This window comes from Pantherophis guttatus, chromosome 4 (genome assembly GCF_059756535.1).
Source record: "Pantherophis guttatus breed Tessera chromosome 4, ASM5975653v1, whole genome shotgun sequence".
Taxonomy (NCBI): Eukaryota; Metazoa; Chordata; class Lepidosauria; order Squamata; family Colubridae; genus Pantherophis; species Pantherophis guttatus.
In genome coordinates, this window is record NC_142066.1 from 102,871,542 (window position 1) to 102,889,572 (window position 18,031).

The 18,031-nt window shown below is 45.7% G+C and overlaps 1 protein-coding gene across 3 annotated transcripts in view; it reads left to right on the top strand.

Annotated features, from left to right (window-relative positions):
• The window catches only part of ZNRF2 (zinc and ring finger 2), a 112,031-nt gene that overhangs the window by 83,803 nt on the left and 10,197 nt on the right, over positions 1 to 18,031 (top strand). Inside the window, exon 3 of one of the 3 annotated variants that reach the window (XM_087894225.1) lies at positions 1,417 to 6,306. The exons of the other annotated variants lie outside the window; for them this stretch is intronic. Coding sequence (XP_087750351.1) covers positions 1,417 to 1,484 — 68 coding nt within the window. The 3' untranslated portion in view covers positions 1,485 to 6,306. Of the gene's footprint in view, positions 1 to 1,416; positions 6,307 to 18,031 lie in introns of those variants that run through there. 3 annotated transcript variants of the gene reach the window in all.

Genomic DNA, 18,031 nt, shown 5'->3' on the forward strand with positions numbered 1-18,031 from the left:
TACCTATATTCTTTTGTTATACAAGATGTACTAGTGATAGTACATCACTAGTGATAGTGATAGTTAAAGAGTACTTTTGTATTATTGAGGTCACCTAATACAAAATTCACTAACCAATATTTACTTATGTTGACTCAGAGTTTCTAGAAAGCAAAATATCTGGAAGTTAGCAATGTTGAAAGGGAATTTGTACTAATGTTACTGCATGGCATGTTCTTTAGGAACATTAATGTGAATTTCACATGATTATTTTTATTAGATTTATACAGTAAGAAAGTTTACTATAGTAAAAACCATTTCTTAATCAATGAACTGACATTGGTTTGTCTGCTGAATAGCGTTTACAGGTAGTCCTCGGGTTATGATCACAGTAGAGTTCAGAATTACAGTTGTAAGTTGTGATTGTTAAGTGAGGTGCCCACATAATTGCCTCATTCAATGCAGGATTGTTGAGAGAGAGTGGATTGCCTTGAGGTAGGAGAGGCCCAGTTGTAGGTCCAGGCCTGCACTGAAACATTTTCCTGACTCGCTGCACCGCCAATCCTACTCCTGGGATCATTGTATGTTGATTGGATAAAACTGAGTGCCCATCATTTTTCCTGCAGCCTTGGCTCCGCCCACAGTGTCATTGCCCCATCAGTCTTTTTCACTCAGTTGATAGGAGTACACCTGAGTGCCTTTTCTCTTGAGTGATTTGATTGTTATTGAGTTTTTACGAGATTTTTGACCTGGGTATATTTGTGTAAAATTGAGAGAGCTGCGATAGGAAGGATTGGAATTTTTTCGGAGCGGCGGTTTTTGGCGTTAGCTTCAAATGGCTGATCCACCATTTTCCTTTTCCCGCCTATCAGTTTGAGGCGCAAGTGGTGGTTTCGGCTAAGTAGTTAAACTGCCGACCCAGCCAGCCTCTATTTAGCTCCGAAAGACAGCTGAGAGGCGCTATTCAATTTTTGCCCAGCTGAAGGGACAGCACACAGGGAGCTTGCAAAAGAAGCGGAGCGTCAGCTTTGGTGAGGGCTTGCCTTGCCGAGTCGGCAATTCCTTTTTGATCTCCGTGAGGACAGCTGGAGGCGTATTTGGTAATTTCGCCCGGCTGGGAGGCGCGTTCCTTTGTCCCCCGTGGTGCCACAGGTGGTGGAGCTGGTTTGGTTCGCCGTATAATCACCCCCACCTACGCAGCTTCTCTCTCTTCAATGGCGGCTCCAAGGTCCCTGCCCATCAGTGGCATACCCTGAAGATATGAGACGATATGAGACAGTTTTGTGGCGGTTGGATTTTCCTGCCTCGTTTAAATTAACAGCCTTTTCAGGCTGCTGTTTGAATTTACTGGCATTATTGTTTTTTTGCTGCCTGATAATTAATTAACTACTTGACAGTATTGTAACTGATGTTTGTGTCTCTTTTCCTTCATGAAAGGTGGCATAGCTGAATTTTTTTCCCAAAGCCTTGCTCCGGTCGCCATTTTGCTGAGGGGATTTCTTTGACAGCTCCCAAGATCGTGAAGCGTGGCCTGCTGATAAAGTTCCTGCAGCCACCTGTCTCATCTTTCAAATTATTGGATTGGCGTTTGTTTGAAGGGAAGTAGTTCTTGATTGTTCTTGATATTAATTGATTGTTTATATAAAAAAAATTAATAATAATAATAATAGCAATATCTCTGTCAGAGTTATGGCGGATTCCCCTCTGTCCTCAGATATCGAATGGGAGGTTTCCCCTCGTGGGGCTCCCTCCCCTAAACCTGCGGGGAAAAGAAAGGCTAAAACCAGAGGTGTTGCAAAAAAGACAGTGGCTCAGCTTCCTCAAGTTGAGGGTTCTATGGACAAACATGCTGCTAGATACCACAATGCTCTGGAGAAGCAGTTTAACAAGGCTAAAGCTACTATGCAATCTGAAGAGCCTACTCCATTGAATGTTGAGGATAATGTGGCCCAGTATCCTGTGCCACCTGTATCTATTCCTCAAGAGCCCAATATCGTGGCTTGGCCACAGGGTGACATTATTCTTGTGCCTCAGGGCCACAATTTACTCTGTAGTCAGGGTGATCATGTTCAGCATACACCTCTGCCTGCGCAGTTGCCTTCTGGTGCATCAGACTCTAACTCTGCTGTCCCTGTTTCGCAACCCCAAGTGATGGGTACTACTAATTCTGGTCAGGTGATTGACTTTCAAACTGCTTTCTCAAGCATTTGCAAGTTTTTTGCAGTCTACTTTACAACATAGTACAATGCCTTCCGTACCTGTGCCACCAACGAAACCAATGCATTCTGTCTCAGTGGCCTAACCTTCTATGTCTAAGTCTGCTACTTCCCAACAGGGCGTAGAGGGATCCGAACCTGATGACGACTATTTTGATGACTTTGATATGTCTGAGGATGATGAGACTCTGTCTGACAAGCCTGCCTTTCCGGGACTGTTCAGACATGCTCTTTTTACTTCCTTGCTGCATAAGGCTAAGGTTGCCACTAATATGGGCAAGATTATTGACCCACTTTCTTCTTCACAGGAACAACCTAATATGTCTGACTCTTTATTTAAAATGCCTCAACCTGAGCATGATTATATTCCGTTCCCAGATTTATTCTCTCAGATGATTCAACGCGCTTGGGACTGACCTGGTTCTCTTTCTGGCCCTTCTGGCCAGGACAAACGAATGTATTGTGCTGCCCCCGACCTAGAATCTTTGCTGCAACTACCTTCGGTAGATGAACCTGTAGCTAGTCTCGTCTCCTCCTCTGTCTTGGCTGGTGATGTTGGAGACGGTCTACGAATGGAGGACAAACGAGCTGAGATGTCGTGTCGGAAAACACATCAAGCGTCTGCTTGGGCAATTCGAGCTGCTACTGCTGCCTCATTTTTTAATAGGGCATCCCTTATATGGCTTCGCCAATTAAGAGACAGAGTGCCCCCAGAGGAGGCCAGAATACAACAAGACATAACCAGACTGATTGCTGCAGCCGAATTTTCGGCTGATGCATCGCTGGATGTAGCAAAGTTTGCTTCACGGGCCCTCACTTCTTCTGTAGTTTCTCGCCGTTTGTTGTGGCTTCGTCATTGGCGAGCTGACACAAAGTCTAAATGGAGGCTCACTGCCGCACCATTCAAGGGGTCTTCTCTCTTTGGGGCGGCTCTGGATCCCGTTCTGGTAGAGGGCCAGGATAAGAGGAAGATTCTTTCTACGTCATACAGGAGACCGGATCGCAGATCTTCATCTTACAGCCAGCAGCCTTTTCAGACTGATTCCAGGCCCAGCGGGTCCTACTTCTACCAAAGTTATGGTCAGGGATATTTCTTCTCTGGTCGACCTACCTTTCGTGACCGCGGAAGACGTCAGACCAACTTCAAAAGGCCCTTCCGTGGCTCCGGCTCGTGATCCTTCCGTTGAGGCAAATGACTTTCTGTCCTGCCTTCCGGTAGGGGGATGGCTTCAGGCATTTTACCATCAGTGGGAGACCACCTCCACGGATGCCTGGATTCTTCACACTATCACATATGGCCTCAAATTGGAGTTCACCTCCCCCCCTCTGGATCGATTCATTCTGTGTCCCTGGTCAGAGAATCCCCAGAAACGTCATCTCATGCTACTCGAGATTCAACACTTACTGGAAATAGAGGCGATAGAACCGGTTCCCAACGATCAACTTCGGACCGGCTTCTATTCAGTACTCTTCCTGGTACCCAAAAGTTCGGGGGGTTGGAGGGGTATTCTAAACCTCAAGGAACTGAACCTCTTCATTTTGTACCGACGTTTCAAAATGCATTCGCTCAGAACGATTTTAGCATGCATTCGACGCGGGGACTTGATGCAATCTGTGGACATAAAAGAGGCATATCTCCATGTGCCTATTCATCCAGATCACAGATGGTTTCTCCATTTCGCCTTTGAAGGGCGCCATTTTCAATACAGAGCCATGCCATTTGGTCTATCGTTGGCACCGTGGACTTTCACGAAAATTCTAGCGGCTCTAACGGCATTGGTGCGGGAACGGTCCATCCGTATGGTCTATTATGTGGACGATGTTTTGATCCTGTCATCTTCCAAGGCACAAGCAGACAAGGACAGACAAGAGGTACTTTAGGCCCTACAGGGCCACGGATTTGTCCTCAACATTCCCAAGAGCCAGTTGATTCCAACGTCACATATTCTCCATCTAGGCTCAGTTATAGATTCTCTTCAAGGAATGGTTTTCCTGTCACCGGATCGTCAATCCAGTATCTGGGACTTGGTGAGGCAGGTGATTCTTCAACCAAAAGTGACTATATTACTACTCTCCCAACTGTTGGGAAAATTCATTTCCTGCATACAAATAGTGCCGTGGGCTTGTCGTCATTTTCGCCAACTGCAATGGTTCCTACTACCATTCCAACAGACGGGACAGGCGGACTCTCTGGACAGGGTAGCAGTTCCGGTCAGAGTCAAGAAATCTCTGCAGTGGTGGGAGTCCACTGCTCTACAATGTGGAATTGTCTTTCTGGAACCGGATCGAGTCACAGTAACGACGGATGCCAGTCTTCATGGCTGGGGGGCATGGGCTACCCAGGCGTCTGTTGATGACATTTGTAAGGCGGCGACTTGGTCTTCATTATCTTCCTTTGTTCACCACTATCACTTGGACACCTTTGCTTCTGCTGATGCCGCTTTCGGCAGACACGTACTGCAATCGGTAATATCCACCCATGGTCAGCCAATGGGTCGGCCCCTCCCAGGGAATCAATGAACTTGGGCATGTCCCAGGAGTAGGATTGGCGGCGCAGCGAGTCAGGAAAATGGACGTTGTCTTACCTGAACGTCCCTTTTATGCTCGCTGCGCTGCCAATCTGGCCCACCCGCTGGCCGACCATTACTGCTGTGGGTGGTGTGTTTTTTTGCTTTCTTTCCTCTGCAGTGTTGGCGATGCTTGTTACAATATTGGTCTTCAGACTGCAGTTCCTGGAGAAGAGTCGGTGTCCCTACGGGTATTTGCTTCGTGAAAAAGACTGACGGGGCAACGACACTGTGGGCGGAGCCAAGGCTGCAGGAAAAATGATGGGCACTCAGTTTTATCCAATCAACATACAATGATCCCAGGAGTAGGATTGGCGGCGCAGCAAGCATAAAAGGGACGTTCAGGTAAGACAACGTCCATTTCCCCCCAGCTCCCATATGTGGCCTATGCCTGGCCTCCCAGAGTTTTCAAATAGAGGTCAAATGTCTCTTCATTCAGCACTGTCATAATTTTGAACAAATGGTTGTAGGTTAAGGACTACCTAGGTAACTGCATAAATTGTAGTTTTATTTATGTCTATGTATTAAATTCAACATTTGTTACGTGAAAAAGAGATTGGGAGGAATGGGTTGATGTGCACGTGTTCAATATGGTTTCCTTACTTCAGTAGAATAGGCATAGTAAAGTGTGAATGTATCTTTATAAAGAAGTAAATTAGAATAATGTGTAATGAGATTAAATGTTTACAGTGTTTTGTCAACTGAAGATTTATAGGTGATCTGGATTTCTCACATTATGTTTATTACTATGTTGGACATAGCTTTTTCACTTCATTTTTCTTCAAATGTTATGGTAATTTCATTAGCTTGTGATTACAATACAGGGAAAATATTAAAATATTTTGTAACAGAATTAATTCACTAAGGAACCAATAAACTGGAGAGTTTATTAGTTCAAATTAGGACATTATAGTAAATAATCGATCTTATTCCAAGCAGGACAAAGGCAAAAAATTGTTATGCTATGTTGATACTATATAGAACAGGGGGGTCAAAATTGATCATGTCATGTGACGTATTGTGATGTATCACAACATTTTTTGCCTTTGTGGAGCTGGGGTGGGTGTGGCCTGTGTGTGACACATCCGGCCCGTGGGCCGCCAATTTGATAGGCCTGATATCGAAGATTAATCAAAGATAGTTTCAGTATACATAGGGCAATAAAGGAACACATATACATTAAAGTTGGTAGGATTGAAAGTAGCATAAGCTGGTAATCTTCAACGTAATAGCAGAATTGACACATTCCATAATAGTTGCCATTTAGGGGGCTCTTCCGGTTGGCGTCACTGGGACACAGACGGGGAAATGGCGAGCTCCGCTGAGCCCTGCCAAATCCCCTCTGCTAAGCTGCTGCCGATAGGTCTGCGGACCTCCCCTGTCTTGTAGGGACAGGGGGACAAGAAGGAACGCCTTGGGCGGCCGAGAGGAACGGGCGGGTTCCTCGGGGCCGGAGGCTTCTCCTTCACGCCGGCGGCAGTGGGACAGCAGCCATTGTGGCTGCCCTGAAACTGCGGCAACCAGGAACAAGGATTGTGCTGGAGGAAGAAGATGAAGAAAGAGCAAAAATCAAGAAGCCAGGTGAGTGACACCAACCCAGGCAATAACGTACCTATTTGGAATTATTGGAAAATAAGACCCCAAAATTAAAAGCGGCTGTTGGACTGCGGGGCTTAAAGATTGAAAAGGAAAAAAAAAATGGGTAAAAGACCCAAATTGAATTTTGTTGCAGTAAACTTAAACTGGATGATTTGGTATTAATAAATTTCTGAAATTTGACTGTGCCTTTAACTGGAGTGGAGAGGAGAAATGGATATTCCTGAGAATTAATGCCTCTAAAAGAAACTGAAGCTAATGAAGATAGAGAAATAGCCATGGAGTCTGCAGTGATTAAACAGAGAAGTGGATTAAAGAGATTTCCCTTTCTGGGTGGAAAAGAAACATGTTAATTGGCTTTTTACCTTGGATTACTTGAAATTAATATTGGATATAAGGATTTTGGAGATTCCTACTCTGTCCCAGATAATTTTAAGAAAGAAGAAAGAAAGAACATTTTGGATTTTAACAATGGAGACTGACAAAACTAGGTGTGGCGTAGTTAACAAAGACAGGAAGCTGATGCACTACGCTTGGATCAGACATTTTAAAAGTTTTAAAGGGACATACAGAAACTCTTTACTTTGAACTGATGAACCTTGAAATAGAGCACTTTGGACAGAGAGGAAAAGGAAGAAAAGGAAGAATTAAAGTGGATAAATTTAAATGTGACTAACTGAAATGTAAAGTTTAAAAGCCTATGTATATATGATTTTTGGATAAAAACAGAAAGGGTTGTGAAATAATAAAAATAGAAAATAAGAGGTGGCTATTAAAATAGTGGATGATATCAAGGGGACAAAAATAATAAAAAATGTACTGTTTGATGTAATACGTTTTAATTTTAACTTGCAAACAAATGTTAAACTGATGAATAAGGATTGATTGAACAAAATACAAGATACACAGATGCTAGTGATTGAATTAAGGTAATACAAGTTGGAAATGATGACTATTATGACATATACTGAGATTTAAATTGAAAGAGCAGGATGGAAAAATGATATAAAACAGATAATTATATTACAGTTAAAATGTGTGGGATGGATACCAACTAGATAAGAGTTTGAGACTCGGTGGAAATACGTTGGAAATTAATTCAAAATGCTGGAAACAGCCAAACAAATAGGAGGAGAGTTGGAGGAGACTATGCTGGAAATCAGCCAAACAATGGAGGGAGTTAAGGAGGAGACTATGCTGGAAATCAGCCCACAAAATGCTGGAAAAAGTCAAACAAATAGGAGGAGAGTTGGAGGAGATTGAGGAACTATTCTAAAATCAACTAAATAGTTGGTGTTTTGGAGGGGATCAAGCTGAGAATTAATCAAATAGAATAAGCTGGAAGATTGTTAAATATTAGAGGGAGATATAGTGGAAAATATATTAGAAAATGGATTAAATAAAATATGCCTTTGAGAGAAATCTGTGTAATATGTAAACTGGGAGGAAAAAAAAACCTAAGGTAAACTGATTTGAGGATAAGGGTCAAAGGATTAAAATTAGATAAAATGTTGTTTTATAAAATACAATAAAAATGGAGTGGTATTGAATTGAAACTAAGAATAAATGATAATAAAATTGTAAGGTAAACACTTAATAAGAGGTTAGAATATTGTAAAAATTATTTTGATATGACTTGTATAAGATATAAGGTAAAGAAGAATAAAGATATGTTTAGAATTGTTATGCAGATGTAAAAATGAGTGAAAGTGAATTTGAAACTAATTTTGGATAGATATATAGATGAAAATGTGAAATTTGAGATAAAATTGTTTTTTTTTCTTAAGTTTTGAATTTCTTTTTTATCTTCTTTTTTTTTTTTTTGTTTATTTATAAAAGATGTAATGGAAATTGTGAATTGAGCTTGTGAAAGGAATGTAAGCGTGGTAACCATCTATGACCGGATCGAGATTTTTGCTCTTGAAAGTTATGTTTTTATGTTTAAATTTGAAAAAATAAATAAAAAATATTTACAAAAAAAAAAATAGTTACAGTTTAGGTGACCAACATGTTTCCTTTATGAAAGGCCTCAGGAGAAGTTATATAAATGTAAGAGTTTGCATGTACTTGTACTAATAAATACAAGTATTTGATTTTATCATTGAATCACATAATTCAACCTAAATTCTATTCCTGCTCTCCACATTTCCCCATTTCTCTTATACAGGTAGTCTTTGACATATGACCCAAAATTTATGTTGCTAAGTGAGAAATTTATTAAATGAGTTTTACCCCATTCTACGACTTTTCTTGTCACATTTGTTAAGTGAATCACTATAGTTGTTAAGTTAGTAACACCATTGTTAAGTGAATCTGGCTTTCCCATTGACTTTGCTTGTCAGAAGGTTGCAAAAGAGGACCCAGGACACTGCAACCATCAAAAATATGAACCAATTGTCAAACATCTGAATGTAAATCATGTGACTATTGAGATGTTACAACCATTATATGTGTGAAAAATGGTCATAAGTCACTTTTTCACTGCTGTTGTAACTTTGAGTGAAGTGTTGTAAGTCGAAGACTACCTGTACTGTTATACCGTATTTTTTGGAGTATAAGACGCACCGGAGTATAAGACGCACCTACCTTTTTTGGGTTTTTTTTAAAAAATTTTTTTTTTATTTTTTAGACAAACACACATACAAACATACAATGTATTCTCCGAAGGAAAGAAACGCCAGTCAGACTAGGTTATCGACCTCATCTATGCAGCATTGACCGAGTCTACTTCAATTTGAATAGCTCCGCCCCTTCAGGCCCAGTGTTTCGACTCGGTCTATGCTGAATAGTCGTGTCTTCCAGCTTGTCTGTAAAATCCTTCCCTGAAATCAGCCATTTAGCTTTGGGGACAGCAAATTTGAACTTTATTTCATGATTTTAAGTCTCCTGTTCGCTCGGCTTGCCTGTTCTGCCGCCAGCCGGGGCTCCGGCTTGGAATCTGTCGGCTGACAGATTCCCCTCGTCAGCGGCCATTATCTGCCTCCGATCTCCTCAGCGCTGCGTTTTAACGGCGATTAGCCTAGCAGCTGCCTCGATCAAACTGCTGCCGCCCCTAATCACAGTAATAGCCTAGAGCTAGCAATAGCGGCGATTTCAACGTCCAGAGGACCCGGCCTGCCTGGAGCTTCATCTCTGTAAATCTCCATCGGATTATTCTAGCTATTTTTGGGCGCGAATTTATGGCAGCCGCCATTTTGAATATCCAATACCATCTTAGAATGGCAGATTCCTCTAAGAGCCGCAAGGGCCATTCCAAGACTTCCTCCTCCAGCCATGTTCACCATGCCCCGGACCCATTAGAGGGCTCATTGGGCCAGGCTCCACCTGCCAAGAGGGCCAAAGGCAGGGCAGCCTCTTCTACCTCATCCATCCCTAATTATTCCAGGGACGACCAAAGGCGCCATAAGGCTATTGAAAAGGCCTTTACCAAGGCCTCGGCACAGGCTCGGCCTGCCTCTCCTGCGCACCTGCCCCAGGCCCATTCCAGGCCTCAATCTGTTGTTGAGGATGAGGTTCAAAGCGTTAGAGATTTATCGCCTGACCGCCGTCCCTTCCTGGGACCTGCACCAACCCCTGGTAAGGAACCTCTATTTCAGACGGAGGCTGCAGTCCCCTCTTCTTCTCCCTCTCCTCCACCGACCCAGGCTGTTCCCCCTCCTAGGCTGTGCTTCCCCAACTGCCAGAGGAATTTGGGATTCTGTTATCAAGAGCCATTCGCCAGGAGTTTGCGCAGTGCATGCAACAAGCAGGTTTTCTACCTGGTTCTCAGGTTTCTGCCATGGCAGCGTCTGAAGGCCAGCAACCTGCCCTCTCGGTGGATCAGGTATCTGACATTGATCAGGCGGAATTAGACCATTCAGGCGATCAGGCCTCGGTCTCCGAACCAGAGAAAGCCCCTGATTCTGCCCTCTCAGACAATGAAGGACTAAGTCCAGACCAATCTCTTTTTATTGGCCTCTTTAGGCCGCAAATGTTCCACTCCCTTCTGTACAAGGCTATCGCTAATACCCGCTTGGGAGAAGTTCCACCTCCAAACACTTCTAATTCAGCGGCTGACCCGGCTTCAGCCCTATTTGCGGAACCAACTATGGCTCCTGAGACTATCCCGGCTCCCAAGCTCTTTCTTGATGTCCTTCGCCGACAATGGTCTGTCCCTGGCTCGGGTCCTAGCCCCAACAATTTAGACAAACATCTATACAATTCAGCTTCCTCCATGGCGGATCTCCTGCAATCTCCAACGGTTGATCCTCCAATCGTGGCCTTAGTTAATCTATCCCATCCAACGGGTCCTCCTGAGGACTCCCTTCGGCCTGAGGATAAACGAGCAGAGAAAACCCTGGTCAATGGTCATCTGGCCTCTGCCTGGTCTATCAGATCATCATCGGCAGCATCATTTTTCAATCGAGCCGCCCTTCTCTGGCTCAAACAGCTGCAAGACCACTTACTTCAGGCGGATTCCAGAGTTTGACAGGACATCAACATGATATCAGCGGCTCTGGAATATTCAGCGGACGCGACCCTCAATGCGACCCGCTTTGCGGCCAAGGCTCTGGGCTCCTCGGTAGCTTCGCGACGGCTCCTATGGCTCAGAAATTGGCAAGCTGACATGTGAAGCAAATGGCAACTAACCTCCTCACCTTACTCTCCTGGTAACCTGTTTGGCGCTCCTCTGGAGCCACTCCAGATAGAGACAAAGGACCGGTGCAAAATCCTCCCATCTCAGCACAGACGCTCTGATAACTGCTACTCTCCTTATCCTCGGACCCAGTCCTTTCGGACCTTCAACTCCTCTTCATTCCAGTCCCGCTACCAGTGTCCTATCCCAACCAGATCTTCCCAACTCGACTCTCAGGTCAGATCAGGGGGTAGATTTCCTCCCAAAAGGTCCTTCAGGGGGGGCAGGGGGCGTTTTGCCCGGAGGGGAAGATAGTTCAACTCAGGATCCCCCCATTGGGGGCCGCCTCTCTCTTTTTTATGATCAATGGCGGTCCTCCATATCAGATGCTTGGGTTTTGTCCACCATTAAATCCGGCCTTTTATTAGAGTTTAATTCTCCCCCTCCCTCCGTTTTTCTCTCCTGTCCCCTGTCTCACGATCCTGTTAAGCAGGCTCTCTTTCTTCTGCCATTGACCACCTCCTATCTATCAGAGCTGTCCAACCCGTGCCCGCTGAACAACGGGGCCATGGGTTTTACTCATGACTGTTTATTGTGAAGAAATCTTCATGGGGTTGGCGAGCTATATTAGACCTTAAGGCCTTGAACCGGCACGTAATCTATCGCCGGTTCAAGATGCATACCCTGTTCTCCATTTTGGAGTGTCTCCGCCCGGGGGATTTTCTATCTTTAATTGACCTCATGGAGGCATACATCCATCCCCATTCACCCTTCTCACCGACAATTCCTCCGTTTTCACTACAAGGGAGCCCACTTTCAGTACAGAGCTCTCCCCTTTGGGCTCTCCTCGGCCCCCAGAGTTTTTACAAAGGTCATGGCCTCCCTTATAGCCCATATCCGATCAATTCCAATTTGGCTTCAATTCTACTTAGATGACATTTTGGTTATTTATTTTATTTTATTTTATTTTGAATTTGTATACCGCCCTTCTCCCTGAGGACTCAGGGCGGTGAACAGCCAAGTAAAAACATCAAGTACAAATATTAAAATACAGTTAAAATATATATATATAAATTTGGCCCCATTAATTAAAAACAATAAACAAAACACTTAAAAACACTTAAAAAATTAGGCCAGCCTGGCTTGCTGGATTCTTGGAGTCTTGGATTCTCCTTATCTCTGGAGGCAATTGATTCCAGAGGGTAGGTGCCCCCACAGAGAAGGCCCTCCCCCTGGGGGTCACCAGCCTGCACTGTTTGGCTGATGGCACCCCGAGAAGGCCCTCTCTGTGGGAGCGCACGGGTTGATGGGAGGTCGTCGGTGGCAGCAGGCGGTCTCAAAGATAGCTAGGCCCTATGCCATGGAGCGCTTTAAAGGTGATAACCAACACCTTGAAGCGCACCCGGAAGACCACTGGGAGCCAGTGCAGCTCACGCAGGAGCGGTGTTACATGGGAGCGCCATGCTGCTCCCGTCACTACCCGCGCTGCTGCGTTCTGAACCAGTTGGAGCCTCCGGGTGCTCCTCAAGGGGAGCCCCATGTAGAGAGCGTTGCAGTAGTCAAGGCGAGAGGTGACGAGGGCATGAGTGACTGTGCACAGGGAATCCCGATCAAGAAAGGGCCGCAACTGGCGGATCAGGCGAACTGACAAAAGGTCCCCCTGGTTACAGCCATCAGATGTTCCTCCAAGGACAGCTGTGTATCCAGGAGGACTCCCAGATTGTGAGCCCTCTCAGTGGGGGCCAACGACTCGCCCCCAATAGTCAGTGATGGAGTCAACTGACTATATCGGGATGCCGGGAGCCACAGCCACTCAGTCTTGGAAGGGTTGAGCCTGAGCCTGTTCCTCCCCATCCAGATCCGCACAGCCTCCAGGCACTGGGACATCACTTCAGGGGCATCGTTGGGGTGTTCCGGGGTGGAGTTGTACAGCTGGGTGTCATCAGCGTACTGGTGGTATCTCACCCCAAAGCCACGGATGATCTCGCCCAGCGGCTTCACATAAATGTTGAACAGGAGGGGCGAGAGGACCGACCCCTGAGGCACTCCACATATAAGAGGCCTTGAGGTCAACCTCTGCCCCCCTGCCAACACGAACTGCGACCGGTCGGAGAGAAAGGAGGAGAACCACCGTAATACGGTGCCCCCCATCCCCAACTCTTCCAACCGGTGCAGCATGATATCATGGTCGATGGTATCAAAAGCCGCTGAGAGGTCTAACAGGACCAGAACAGAGGAACAACCCCTGTCCCGAGCCCTCCAGAGATCATCAACCAATGCGACCAATGCCGTTTCCGTGCTGTGTCCAGGCCTGAAACCTGACTGGAACGGATGTAGATAGGATGTTTCCTCCAAGAATTGTGGAAACTGTCGCGCGACCACACTCTCAACAACCTTCACCAGGAAGTGAAGGTTGGAGACAGGACGATAGTTGGCCAATATTGCCGGATCCAGGGACAGCTTCTTGAGGAGAGGCCTCACCACCGCTTCTTTTAAGGCGGCGGGGAAGTGACCCTCACTCAACGAACCGTTGATTACACCCTGGAGCCAGCCTCGTGTAACCTCCCGGGAGGCCAGTACCAACCAGGAGGGACACGGGTCCAGTAAACATGTGGCCGCACTAAGTCTCCCCAAAATCCTGTCCACATCATCGGGAGTCACAGCATCAAACTCCTCCCAGGTAACATTCTCAAGACTATTCCTCGTCACCCTGCCCTGATCTACCCAGTCAGATTCCAAATCCCCCCGGATCTGAGCGATTTTGTCATACAGGTATTGTCTGAAATCCTCCGCCCTGCCTTCCAAGGGATCCTCCCGCACTCCCGGATGGAGCAGGGAGCGGGTTACCCTGAACAGGGCGGCCGGACGATTCCCTGATAACGCAATAGAGGCGGAAAAGTAATTAAACTTTGCCGTCTTTATCGCCACTAGGTAGGTCTTAATATGCGACCTTACCAGTGTTCGGTCAGATTCAGCGAGACTGGCCCTCCAACCGCTCTCTAGGCGTCTTTTCCGGCGTTTCATCTCCCTCAACTCCTTGGTGAACCAAGGAGCCGCGAGGGATCGACACCGGGTCAGAGGCCGCAAAGGCACGACTCGATCCAAGGCCCACCAGCCGCCCGATCCCAGGCAGCTACCAGGTCCTCGGCCGAGTCGTGTGCCAGATTTCAGGAATTGGCCCAAGCTCCATCTGGAACCTATCAGGATCCATCAGGCGCCTGGGGCGGATCCATCTAATTCTAATTATGTCCTCTTCCCTGCCTCTAGCCCAAAAGGATCTTTCTACCGTTCTGACTCTTCTCCAGAGTCATGGTTTTTCGGTTAATTGGTCCAAAAGCCACCTTTCTCCTTCCATCCGCATTCTCCATCTGGGGGCCTCTATTGATACCATCTCTTCTCAGGTGTCCCTTTCTCCTGATCACCAAGAAAGTCTCAGGTCCTTAGCTACTCTGTGCATATCACAGGACTTCACATCCCTTCTCCAGTTATCCTGCCTTCTCAGCAAAATGGTTTCAACTTTTGGCATCGTCCCCTGGGCCCAGTATCACTGTCGTGACCTACAGTGGTTCCTTCTGCCCCATCAACGATCAGGCCACGGCACATCTCTGTCCCATATTCGTCTTCCTCCTTTGGTCATCTCTTCTCTCAGATGGTGGACTTCGGAAGCTATCTCCAGAGGTTCCTTCTTCAGGGAGCCACATCGTTTGGTCCTCACCACGGATGCCAGCTTGTCGGGTTGGGGAGCCCACCTGAGTCATCAAATGGCCCAGGGACTTTGGTCTCAGCGGGACCGCAACTGCAACATCAATTATCTGGAACTTCGAGCTGTGTGCCTAGCTCTTCTACACTTCCAACCCCTGGCGGAGGGCAAAGACGTTCTAGTCTTGACCGACAACATGGCCACGAAGGCCCATATAAACAAGATGGGTGGCATTCATTTCAGGTCCCTTCTGGCGGAAACAACTCTCCTCTGTCGCTGGGCCGAGAAACATCTCAAGTCCCTGAAGGCGGACCACATATCAGGGACAGCGAACACACAAGCGGACGCCCTCAGCAGGTCCCTGATAGACCACGGAGAGTGGAGCCTTCCTCCTCGTCTCTTTCAAGACATCACTGCCCGATTCGGAACCCCGGTACTCGATCTCTTCGCCTCCTCTCAGAACCACAAGCTTCCAAGGTACTTTACCCAGTTTCTGGATTCTCGGGCCAAGGCAACGGACGCCCTTCGCAGCCCCTGGCCAGTCGGGCTTCTATATGCCTTCCCTCCTCTACCCCTCATTCCTCGAGTGCTACGGAAGATGCTGGATGAAAAGGCGGAGCTTCTCCTCGTGGCCCCGCACTGGCCTCGTTGTCCATGGTATGCGGACCTGATCGCCTTATCGGTCCAGGACCACTGGCGCATACCGGACTCCAGGATGGACCTATCCCAGGGGTCTCTTCATCATCCGGATCCCTCATGGCTCCAACTAACCGTTTGGAGGCTGAGTGGCGCCTCTTGACGGAGGCCAACGTTCCATCCAGAGTAATTTCCACCATGCAAGCAGCTCGCTGTCCCTCCACTTCATGCATTTATGAAGCAACATGGCACTCATTTTCAAACTGGTGCAGACGATCCTCCATTGACCCAATGTTGGCCTCGGTCACTCAGGTCCTGGTTTTCTTACAAGACGGGTTTGAGTCGGGCTTAACTCCAAATACCTTACAACGCCAAATGGCTGCCATAGCCTCCATCCTCTCCTGTAATTCTCCGGATTCTCTCTCCCATCATCCTTTCATTCGCACCTTTTTGCGCGGAGCTGTCAACCTCTATCCCCCTACCATTCATCGTTATCCTACCTGGAACCTGAACAAAGTCCTCACCGCCTTGACTTCGTCTCCCTTTGAACCACTCCGTCAAGTATCGCTTCGTTTCTTGTCCTTTAAGGTGGCCTTCCTTGTCGCCATTTCTTCGGCTCGTCGAATATCGGAGTTAGTGGCCCTCTCGGTCCGCAGTGACCTTTGCATATTCCACAGAGACAGAGTGGTTCTCAGGCTGGACCCAGCATTTCTTCCGAAGATTAACTCTGTATTCCATCAAACACAGGAGCTTGTCCTTCCAGACTTTTGTCCCCAACCAGTGCACCGACTTGAACGTTTCTGGCACTGTCTCGATGTTCGTCGGGCTCTAAAGATTTACATCAACAGAACGGCCCCTCTTCGTAAGACGGAAGCCCTTTTTATATCATTTCAGCCAGCTTCCATTGGAACTTGAGCTAAAAGCACCACCCTAGGCCGCTGGATCCGGGCTACCATAGCCACGGCCTATCAGCAGCTGCAGCTCCCAGCATCGCGCCATGTCACGGCTCATTCAACATGAAGTGCGGCGACTTCAGTGGCTTGGGCTACCCAGGCTCCTCTTGAGGTCTGCCGAGCGGCTACATGGACTTCTATTTCACCATTCATCCGTCACTACCGGGTTGACACTTTCGCTTCTGCAGATGCAGCCTTTGGCCGTTGAGTCCTGCAGCAGGTCCTTGACCATTGAAGCCTTCGGGCCGGAAGTCCCCTCCCTGGTGACATGAAGCTTTGGTATGTCCCCAGTCTGACTGGCGTTTCTTTCCTTCAGAGAATGGACGTTGGTCTTACCTGATATGTCTGTTCTCAAGCTGAAAGAAATGCCAGTCAGCCCCTCCCTTGTATACCGGCCCTCTGGCTGGGGGCTGGGGGGGTTGAATATTAATTCTTTCTCGTTACAGGAAGACACGTCAGTCTATGCCTTCGCCCTCGCCGAAACACTGGGCCTGAAGGGGCAGAGCTATTCAAATTGAAGTAGACTCGGTCAGTGCTGCATAGATGAGGTCAATAACCCAGTCTGACTGGCGTTTCTTTCAGCTCGAGAACGGACGTATCAGGTAAGACCAACGTCCATTTTCTTTGAACAGAGTATTTGGCTGGTTCACAAATTTAAACAGTGTTTAGTCATTTCAATTAAATTTACAATTTCTGTATTTCCTTTTTGCCATATTTATTCCTCATCTATTTTTTTAAAAAAACAGCATTACCCTTCATCCTCATCTCTAATCTTAATCAAATTCAATTTTTCCCTTCTATTCTATATTATACCCCTTCCCATTGTCATCTATTTTTATATCCATCCTCACATTGGTTAATTATGTAATATTACAATTGTTTAATACAAATTCAACATTTTAATATAAATCAATTAGTTATATATAGTTTTGTATATTAATCAATATGAACATGAATATTCCAATTATTTCCATGCAATCCAATTTCTTAGAAATCAATTAATTATATTTACCAATAATAATAAAGCAAATAATTTCCCCTCTTACGTTACTCATTTTCACATCTTAAACTCTCCCAATAACCCACATAGTTTTGCCCATATAATCCTCCAAATCACAACTTAATCATTTCTACTTTCATCACAATATATAATTAAAAATATTTCAATCATTACAATTTCCCTAATTAAATTTAAAAATGTTCTAGCTGTTATCCAAGCTACAACTTAATCCTTTTTACTTTCACCACCATATACCATTATAGGTATTTCAATTACAGTTTATACTTATTCATATTTCTAAGAAAAAAAGAAAAACTTATCATTGTCTAGATTTCAAAAATACAAAGACAAATATTCCAATTATTATTCATTTCATTTTTACAGTCATGATTTTCCATTTATTTCTTACTACTATTCATATTTCAATTCCAAATATGTATAACATTTTTCTCTTTTTCTTTTTCTCCCTTCCTATTTTTATTTTTGCCTTTCTCTTTTTCCTTTTTTTCTTTTGTGTTTAAAATCTTGAACTCTCCTCTTTTGCCCTAAATTTCCCATTGTTTGTACCTACCTTTTTTGGTGAGGAAAATGAAGAAAAAGAAATCTCCCTCTATCTCTGCTTAATTTTGCCTCGCTGCAGCAAACAGCCTGCTTTACTTTCAGTTTCGTTTTCAGCATAGTTTAATTAGCACAAGGAAAAAAAATTGCTCCAGCAATTTAGCTCTTTGCAGCAAGCAGCAGAGCCCTGCGCAGAACAGCTGAGAGCAAA